The 9698-nt window shown below is 38.5% G+C and overlaps 1 protein-coding gene and 1 long non-coding RNA gene across 2 annotated transcripts; both read right to left on the reverse strand.

The window, feature by feature from the left end:
- Window positions 1–1096: 1096 nt before the first annotated feature.
- LOC136783092 (kynurenine/alpha-aminoadipate aminotransferase, mitochondrial-like) lies at window positions 1097–5318 on the reverse strand. Its single transcript, XM_066742944.1, has 8 exons — window positions 4467–5318; window positions 4163–4350; window positions 3778–3948; window positions 3417–3677; window positions 3155–3334; window positions 2577–2703; window positions 1949–2157; window positions 1097–1850 (listed from the first exon to the last, which is right to left on the reverse strand). The coding sequence occupies exons 1-8, from the start codon at window positions 4558–4560 to the stop codon at window positions 1788–1790; spliced, it is 1293 nt and encodes a 430-aa protein (XP_066599041.1). The 5' UTR covers window positions 4561–5318; the 3' UTR covers window positions 1097–1787.
- Window positions 5319–7149: 1831 nt separating this feature from the next.
- On the reverse strand, window positions 7150–8650 carry LOC136783130 (uncharacterized). Its single transcript, XR_010824224.1, has 3 exons — window positions 7624–8650; window positions 7450–7552; window positions 7150–7363 (listed from the first exon to the last, which is right to left on the reverse strand). It is a non-coding gene; the product is annotated as an uncharacterized lncRNA (long non-coding RNA).
- Between the last annotated feature and the right edge of the window lie 1048 nt (window positions 8651–9698).

The raw sequence follows: 9698 nt of genomic DNA on the forward strand, positions 1-9698 counted from the left end.
TTCACCTACCCCCTGGGAATAACCCCCTTGCCTCCTGTTATATGGAGCCGCCCGCGCTAGCTACCAGCCAACTACGCGCGCGAGAGAGAGAGAGAGAAAGAGATAAATGGCCCTAGCGATGAAACGAAAGCTCCAGAAGAAATCGACCTTGCCATATAGAAATTCCCACTCGTTCGTCCTTAATGTGGTCACCGTTGCTTAATATCGAACGTTTACACCTGCGGACCTTGATGAAAACTAATATTATCGCGCTGCGTTTTGCTGGGATTCGTCCAATTAAGATTTTCCCGGTCCGAATGATGATGGTTATTGCCAACGAGGTCCTGTATTATCCTGCATCGGTTGGGAATTATATTCTCGATCTCTGCTTCCCTCCCTCTCTATCTCTTTGAGGATGAAGAAAAAAACTGGATCCCAGCCCCAAAACTCAACGAGGAAAATGTGGCCATTCGTATGATCGGCTATATCCTGCACCCCGAGGCTACCGGATCCCGAAACGTCTTTTAATATACACTATATCTTCGAGCGTCCCGGGGATTCCACTCAGGATTTCTTCTCTCTATCGAGGAATGTACCAGCCAACGCGTCTTTAAATCCGTCACTATACCTTCTTCCTCTTTTATAGCCTGCATCCCCCACTACGATTCATTCCCGATGCATTTTTACGATTTTTCTCGCATATATACTTTCCCACCCTTTGTTTATGTATATATATACAGATAAGTTTATAGGTGGTTGTTCACCAGTTTTCTTCGGCGAAATAACGTTCGACGTCGACTTATATCGTAGCTTCCGGGATCTCTTCAGAGTCCTCTTTGAACATTTGCACAATTTTATCGCATTTCTGGTCGAAACACGAGCGAGAGAACCAAAGTGCGTGACGGTGAAAAGTGGGCAAGCAGGACTGATCTCTCGTCTGCTTATACTGCAGCAGATTAAATTAATTTCGCTAAATTAATTGGTAGTTAAGATATTTAGCGCTAAGTGAGAGAGTAGTCGTCTCTCCGCTGGAGAAATTCGCGATCCCCTCTCTTCCCTCTTTATTTTCAATCTTATATTTATGTTTTTTTATTTGAAATTTTTACCCCTTTTCGATCCACATTAAACGTTCGTTGGATTTTATTGTTATAAACCTTTCGATATTACACATTATGTTATATTCTTATTTCGATAGAGAAATAATTCTTATATTAAATTCTAATTTTTTTATCACAAGCTATTTATTTCATCGACATTCCTACCATATACTAGTATATACAGTTTAACTCTTTACGACAGGGGTTTCCAATTGATAGAAAACCATGGATTTTAATGACAACATCACTAATACTTAAATTTTATGTCTCGAGGTGTATTTTAATTAATACATCTCTCGTATATTGATTTCGGACGCGTAGCGCCCTCTGGCAACTACGCTCACCAATATTCCTTATGTTATCGATAATAAAAAAGTAGTAAAAATCACCGGAATACAAAAATTATTCTAACTGAAAATAACTCTTGATTTTCATAGAGGTCAAAGTGTTATATTTTGTTTTCGGTTGCAGTCTGGAAAGACCGATCGTTCAGGTAATGCTTGAAACGAGTCTCCTACGAGGCTTTCGATCCTCCTTCTTTCCATGTTACCGACTCACGGTAACGCGTGCACGGGCATACAGCTGGTAATCCAGAATTTTCAATATACTACTTTCTTTTTCCTGACCTATACACGTTTCCACGTCTAAATTCTTCTATTTTTGTCTAATTTTCCTTTAACTTTCTTTCAAAATTTCAGAACCTTAAATCGACTACGTTAAACTAGGACTGTTCTCCAGTTCTTCCCTTATAAGTTGAGCCAACCTCTCCATGGCCTAAAAACAAAAAAAAAATAAATAAATATAGGAATTGATGAACCATTAAATGTTCTTATCTAAAATATTATTTCCTATAGTTGATAACCTCGACTCACCAGGTTCATTTCCTCGTAACTAGCCTTGGCAAAGCTAGCCCTAATGGCATTGCAGGGTTTAGTAGGATCCTTCATGAATGCAGCACCCGGGGCCATTATCACACCCTGAGTTATCCCTTTCTGCATTACCAACTTCCAAGTGTCCTTTATACCTTTTACTTTGATCCACAGAAACATTCCAGCGCTCGGTTCAGCGAAGTCTGCCAGACCTAAAAATCATCGATTATCAACATTAATTAAAAAATACACATACATTCATGTATACACGGAACGAGGCTCGAACAACAATTATTAGCAATAAAAATGTGTTACAATGGAGCGCGTCATTTCGATAATTGCATACTTTCTTTCATATCGATAAAAGCTAATCAAAGAGCTCGTTATCCATCCGAGTATTCATTTTCTTGTTATGAGGCTGTTATCATGCCGGATCGTAGGTCATGCATAATATTATACGTCGATAGGGAACCGAGCATCGGCACGCGCATTAGAATGTTATCGGGAAAAAAGGCTCGTATATACAATTCGCATGGACTCTGCTTCGCAAAACGAGGTAAATTGTCATTTCAAAGGTAGACAGAAAAAATCTGCACGATGCTAAAGGATATACTGCATCCTCTCAGTTTACCATTAAGGTGTTTCTTCGCCAGGTCAGTGATAACGTCCCTGCGTTGTTTGTAGAAAAGTCTTATCCTCTCAAAATGATCCATCATACCGTTAAAGCCCCAAATCTTCAGGAGCCTGTACATTATCACCTGGAAAATTAAAGAGATAAATTGAAAAACCTCATTCCTCCTGTTTTAATTCCCGCAAAACCTCAGCTCGTTTATACAGTGTTTACGAATTTGATAAGCCACGACACGCGCCACGATTGTCTAAAGCTCAACGATTAAACGAAGCGTGCGAAAACTTTGATATTCAGTTTCATCATTGAACAAGAATGATAATAATATTTACGATTTCGCTATCCAGTATTCTTAGAACATCCGATACATTCATCATCGCTAATATACTTCCCGCTAACAAAACAAATTTCTAGATTACTCGTAGAGTTCTTTTGTTGAATTCACTTTTTTTATTTTTTATTTCGTCCCATTTGAGAGATAAGACTAAGGAGCAGAGAAGAAGGAATTTTATAAAAATCGAATATGTTGAAGGAAAAAATAGAAACGAGTGAAAAATCAATAAAAAATATTTTGTACCCACCTGGGATAACGTAGGAGCGTGCAAGTGGCTGCTCTGCATGTGGAGTTCTATGCTGGCGACGAGGGGTGCCGCTGCTGTGAGAAAACCAATTCTGAGCCCACTGCTCACGACTTTTGAAAATGAATCCAGACGAATCACTCGACCCTCTATATCCAACGATAAAAATGACGTTGGTTCCTCCTGTAATGATACAAAATTGTTATTGAAGCTTTACGACTATTTATTCATCAATTATGAATATACAAATAGCATTCAAACATACGTCAGTAAAGTACATGAAGTGATAAGGATCATCATCCAAGATCAAGAAATTATATTCGCAAGCTAGCCTGTAGATTTCTTTTCGCCTCTCCAGAGGAATAACCGCCCCGTTTGGATTGGCTCCAGTTGCGTTTATATACATAATTTTCGGCATTTTTTTCGCGGACAACTCGCGCTCTCGCAAAATCTCTCTCAGCTTCTCCGGAATTATTCCAAAATCGTCCTGTGGCACTGGAATGAACTCTGCTTTGTGAGGAGCCACCTAGGAGCAAACGCACGCGTCTTTAGTTATTTTGTCAACAAAAGCGATTTGGTTTATTCTTGCAGGAGGAATTGATTTGTTAAAACATGTTTATACTCACCACTACTTCCACACCAGGGTAAAAAGGATCGTGCACCAGGATAGGGTCTCCTGTATCGATTACAGCTTCGAGAGTCTTGCTGAGACCATCTTGGGATCCGGAAACGATAACTACGTCACGACTCTCCCACATGGGGGGTGCATGTGCTTTCTTCTGAAACTCCCTTATTACCTGAAAATTAGGTAAATTAGTATAGGAGATCGGTCATTGATCTTGACAGTCGATATTTTTATTTATAAAAATTGAATATATACACATATATACTGTTTCTTTTGCGTTTGTAATAGTAGTACTGTTACCATCGCTCTGTCTTTATTTAATGTCGAGGGATTTGTGAATATGAACTCATGCTCCCTGTACAAAAATAATATAGCTTTATGTTTACCTGAAGAAGAGGCGGATATCCCTGACTAGGTATATACTGAAGAGCAGCACCCAACTCTTTTTCCTCAAGAGTGAACGAAGATCCATCGTAGAGTTTCACCGCGATTTCCGTGAAAGGGAAGGTTTCCTCATTGGGCATGCCCTCTGCCAAGGACACCACATTGTTCGACGCTGAATAAGCGATTTTTGCTGAAAGAAAAATTCACTGTTACAAACTATATTAAGATAATACTATATACAAAAAGACTCATATAGGTTCAATCCCAGAAAATCGATCCTCTAGAATCGAAATAAAAAATTCTTACTCAATTCTCTAGTAGTTGCCGATCGCCTGCGTTTGGAAATGTCTGTTTTGAAGTAAGAGTAATCCATTTTGAATTTCTCTTTATTCTTGTGCATGTCGATGTTGAAGAAAATACTTGCTCTTCAATAATATATATATATATATATATTTATTTAATCGATAAAAACAACAAACACTCGTGTGCAAAATTGAATAAGAAATTGGCGAGAGTTCTTTGCAATTTCTTAACGTTAAAGTGCAACTGTACTCGAGTATCGGAGGGAAAGAGCGAGAAGGACTAAAAGTAAAGGAGAGAGAGAGGGTATTAGGAGTTCCAAAACTCGATTTCGTTCGTTCTCGACATTCCAATTAACCGGTAGCACGGTAAAAACTCGCTATGGCCGTTCGGATGAAACTTTTAAAAGCGGAATAAAAGCGCTCGCAGCTTTCGGCTTTTAATATCGGAAATAACGATCGATCCGGGAAAGTAAGTCGCGGTGAAAAATCTCGGCCAATTATTCGCCCACTTTTTCCAGTCTCGCGCAAAAAAGCTGTTTTTTTTATTCGCCCGGCGATTTTCCTTCTCCCTTTGGACTGGACTTTCCTCGAGAAGCGAACGATTCCTGCCTCGACGACGCTCCTGACGATCTTGTCAATACTGACAAAATAGCCTGTCCAGTTGGCTTTTATAGTTAAGCGATTGACTTGGTTGCGTCAGATGGTTGTAAAAACACTTGGCAAAGAAACACGATTGGTCTTTCCAGTTTCGCGCTAAGGAAGCTGTTTTATTTTCGCCTAGCGATTTTTATTCTCTTTTCGGACTAGACTTTCCTCGAACGCGAACGACTTTTACCTCGACGACGCTCTCGATGCTCTTAACGATCTTGTCAATACTGACAAGACGCCCTGTCCAGTCCGCTTTTATATTTAGCGATTGGCTTGGTTGCGTCAGATCTTCATAAACACACTTGGCGCAAAGGAACACGATTGCTCTTTCGCGTAGAGCGAGCCACTGCTCTCCTCCTTCTTCCCGATTAATTATTACCGAACGACGTAAACATATACCCTATACGCAGTCGCGATACAAATACACGTATACGAGTACCAGCACATTCAATAGAGTTCTCATGCATTCGAGAAATGCTCTCGAGAAAATTGCGCAATTTGCTTTTTATTTAAATCACTCCACGGAAGTCGAGTCTCCTGAAAAATTCCCTCTTTAAGTCGATTATTTTTCGACGAACGCATTAGATGCATCAGAGATGTGAATCGTAATTTCATATTATCGTCCGAAAGAATATTGACTCGTATTCCCTGTTTACCATCCACCTGAAGCTTTATCTCTTTACTCTCTCTCTCTCTCTCTCTTTCTGCGATAAAATTAATAACGGGTTTCGAGAGTTTCTTCTTTTATATATATATATATATATATATATGTAGGTTAATAGTTTGGAAATTAATCCAGACTTCCGGCCTTGTTTATGGTCAATATTTTTGCGGTTTCGATGTATACGTATAATCAGCCACGATATAGCTATAGACTCGCAAATCGATCGACTTATTTATATACACAGTTCCTGCTTTTCATTCTAATCGCGAGATTTTGGCCGATAGGAGGTCGCAGCTGTATGAATAATGATGTAACAGAAAACTACGGTTACGCAGTGCTGGTGCGTACTATGAATGAATGACGAAAGTCAGCCAGACATTGAGCGAAACCCACGTTACGTGCTGCTGTTTATTATATACCGAATAACGCAATTCATCTGTTTGTTTATTTATTTATTTATTTAACTAGTAGTGTTCTCACTGGATTTTCACGCATGGAAAATAATTTCTACGTTAAATTAACTAGCGAGAATCAATTATGAAAAATCACTTGGTACTCAAGATACCAACATTAAATTATTTACGAAATTTTATAGGAATTTTACGGGATTCTCGTGATTATAATTTTAATCGAAATATTAATTCGTCGCAAGATTTTTATAGGAAAATCACGTTTCTCTGGTTTCCTCTGAGAGATAGCATACTAAGAGTATATTATTTTTTTTGCATAATTATATGTAGTGATATACCACCTTATAAACTAAAAAATTTTTCAATTTCGTAAGAGATTCTTCTGATGCAACATCCAGCATAAATTTACTTAGCTCTTTTCGTATTTTTCTTGCTCCTCCGGTTTTGCTATTTCTGTATTGTTGCATGGAGTATCGGAATAGTGGTGTGCAGAAATAAAAGCTGACTTCTTGTCGTGGCAAATACATATCGCTTAAGATAATCCGGGACGGTCATTAGTAATGGAACAACAGATAACAATTATTCTTTCGTGCTCATTCTCTCTTCCCTTGTTTTCTCCCCTCTTCGCATTAAATCTACGTATATCGTTAAACGTCAGAGATAGCGCACGAATAATATGCACTTGTATCTCTTATTTTTTTCTCGATAGCCCAGCTATCGCTTTATTCAATTTACCATTAAATTCGACGAAAGCAACGATTGCCTCTCATAGAAATTTGAAAGCGAGGAAACCCCTCGTTTTACCTGATTCTCACTCGATCTTCAGGTATTTTACAAAAGAAAGAAAACTGTGTTTCTTATTACGTTACGCAATATTGCTTTCGAAATAATTATTTATCGTTTAAGAATAGAAAGAGATAATTTGGAAAACTTTCTTTACCATAGCTTTATCAGCTCCACCTTGATCCGTGATAAACTTGGAGCGTTTAAAGATGAATTTTTCGTCAGCGAAAGGAAGACGGCTAGAGGTCTTGGATTATGATATCAATGTTTTAGAAATAAGCAGAGAGTTACAGAATTTTTTCCATCTTATGTAACTCGTTCCTGTGGTTCCTTATCACTGCACCTGTTAATTGGGTTGTTCTTCAGCTGGGATTCAAGGTCAATAGTATTTTATCACTGAAAAGAAGGTTACCAGAGGCTTAGGATTATAATATTAATATTTTAGAAATAAGCAGAAAATTAAGTTAATTTTTCCATCTTACGTAATTCGATTCTGTGATTTTTTATCACTGCACCTGTTAATTGGCAGGTTTTCCAACAAGGGCATCCAAGGTCAACAGCATTTTATCACTCAAAAGAAGATTACTAGAGGTTTTGGATTACAATATCAATGCTTCGAAAACAAGCAGAGAATTACAGAATTTTTTCCATCTTACATAACTCGTTCCTGTGATTCCTTATCACTGCACCTGTTAATTAGTAGGAGGTTCTCCAGCAGAGATTCAACGTCGACACAGCAGGGTTAATTTTAGGTCGACTAATGTCGTTTCGCTTTTAACGAACTTCTCCGTTCGTTAAGTACGTTTCTCCATCTCCGCCTTGCCAATCCACGAGAATCTTCTGAATCTGGGAGCGATCGTGTCAATTTTTCACCTACTGGAATAAGTCAACTAATAATAACATCCTGGCGTCTCGAATGATTTTCTCACTGTACCAATCAGCAAAAATCTTTCAAACCTGAGAGAGATTGTACTAATTTTTCATCTAATCAACTTAATCGTCGATTAACAATATTATCTCACGCCTTATTTAATTATCTCATTACATTAATCCGTGAAAAACTTGCAAAATTTAGAAAGATCTTTCTAATAATACTATTTACAAAATTAATTAATTCACTGTAATATAACAATCAAATTCTCACGCCTGAAATTATTTTCTCACTGCACTTTTGACTATCGACACAATGTCAGTTTCTCATAGGAAATAACCGAGTAAAGCATCGCAGCAGAATAAAAAAAGAAAAAAAAACTTATCGAAGCGGGTTGAATTGACGTCGGAGATATTGCAGAAAAGGTCCATCTCCTCACGGGATATTGTCTTGCTAGGATTGGAAAGCACCACTCAGCGACTATGAATTACCTAGCGATTATCCAGAAATTTCATTATTTTCTCGCTGCTAATAATTCTCGCGGGTCTGAATTTCCTGGTTATACCGGCGACTGATTATCGTCCCACGAAGACCGGGATTTCGTTGGAGGAATTATTAATTGGACAATCCTGCCTCTAGCTTATATATACACACACATACATACATACATAGATACACTTTCTTATTATAGCACGTTGTTTTTTCGAGAACAAAAGAGGAGATAATCCTGTTGGATTGTCAGTTGCGACGAGGGAAAGAGAAAGAAAAGCTTATTGTAGTATAGTTCTCCTGTATACGTGTGTTAGTGTACAATCGAGTGTCTTGAGTTTCCACGCGTTGTTGTACTGCGGTGTGGTTCGTTCACGGGCCGCTGATGCCTAATTGGGTGCAGCCCCCTGCTCTCTCCATTATATCGAGTGTCAAAATACTCCCTTACACCTTTCGTAATCCTCCCAACGATACACAAGAACGCCTCACCAACCACCATTCTCTTTCTCTTTTCTCTACCTGACAATACTGTAACACGGAGTATGCACGTATATATATATATATATATATATATATATATATATATATACACACTATGCTTCTGTATCTCAAAGTGTCCGACCGAATTTTTCTCTCTCTTTCTCTTTGAGAGAGAAAACCGTCGTTCGCGTTATTCCTCTTTACAAAGATCGCAAGTGTATTGGTATATTTACACTTCAATTTTACAAAATTTCTAATTTCTACGAGCCATCGACTCGTCTAGATTGATTTATGTACTTATAAATCTGTCTTAAAGAATAATATTACACAATCTGGAAGAAAATACCAGTGTTTCCTGGTTGCTGTGACAATGACGATTTATCCAGAATGATTCCCGACGCGCCGGTTGCTAAAATTCAGTTTGCGACCTTTCCAGGCAAATGCTTTTAGCGACGCCTTTTCCAACTTCATCCTGGCTAACGGAATTACATCGAAGGCTCGATAATTGCTGATAATTCGGACGAACCTCGTTAAGACGCTCATCTGAGCTGGGCGAAATGCTTTCATTTAATTATCGCCTCGATTTCAATAAATCGATTATCGCTGTGACGTTTCCGGTGGCCGATCGTCGCTCGTAAACATTCTCTTTTGGTTGCGGGTAGAATTCCTATCGCTTAGCATAACAATGCTGCTTATTGTGGTTGGTACGAAGAGAGAGAGAGGGAAATCCAGAATTTCAAGTCTAATTAGGCTTGGAGTGGTGTTTCAAAGTAGTGCGTAGACCAATTATCGGTAATTGCGTAAAGATGTCACTCCGTAAGCGGATTGTCGATGGTTTTACAGTATTGTAGTCTTCTAAGCCGCACCAGTAAAGTCCAGCAGGGGGTAGAA

The sequence above is a fragment of the Prorops nasuta genome, unplaced genomic scaffold (genome assembly GCF_024137725.1).
Source record: "Prorops nasuta isolate Cenicafe-Biocafe unplaced genomic scaffold, Cenicafe_Pnas_1.2 PNAS00032, whole genome shotgun sequence".
In the NCBI taxonomy this organism is placed as follows: domain Eukaryota; kingdom Metazoa; phylum Arthropoda; class Insecta; order Hymenoptera; family Bethylidae; genus Prorops; species Prorops nasuta.

Coding starts and splice junctions, on each gene's coding strand:
- LOC136783092 (XM_066742944.1), bottom strand. CDS start 4,560: ATGCACAAGAATAAAGAGAAATTCAAAATGGATTACTCTTACTTCAAA. Junction 3,949..4,162: donor GATATCCGCCTCTTCTTCAG/GTAAACATAAAG, acceptor CCTAATTTTCAG/GTAATAAGGGAGTTTCAGAA. Junction 3,335..3,416: donor ACTTCATGTACTTTACTGAC/GTATGTTTGAAT, acceptor GTATCATTACAG/GAGGAACCAACGTCATTTTT.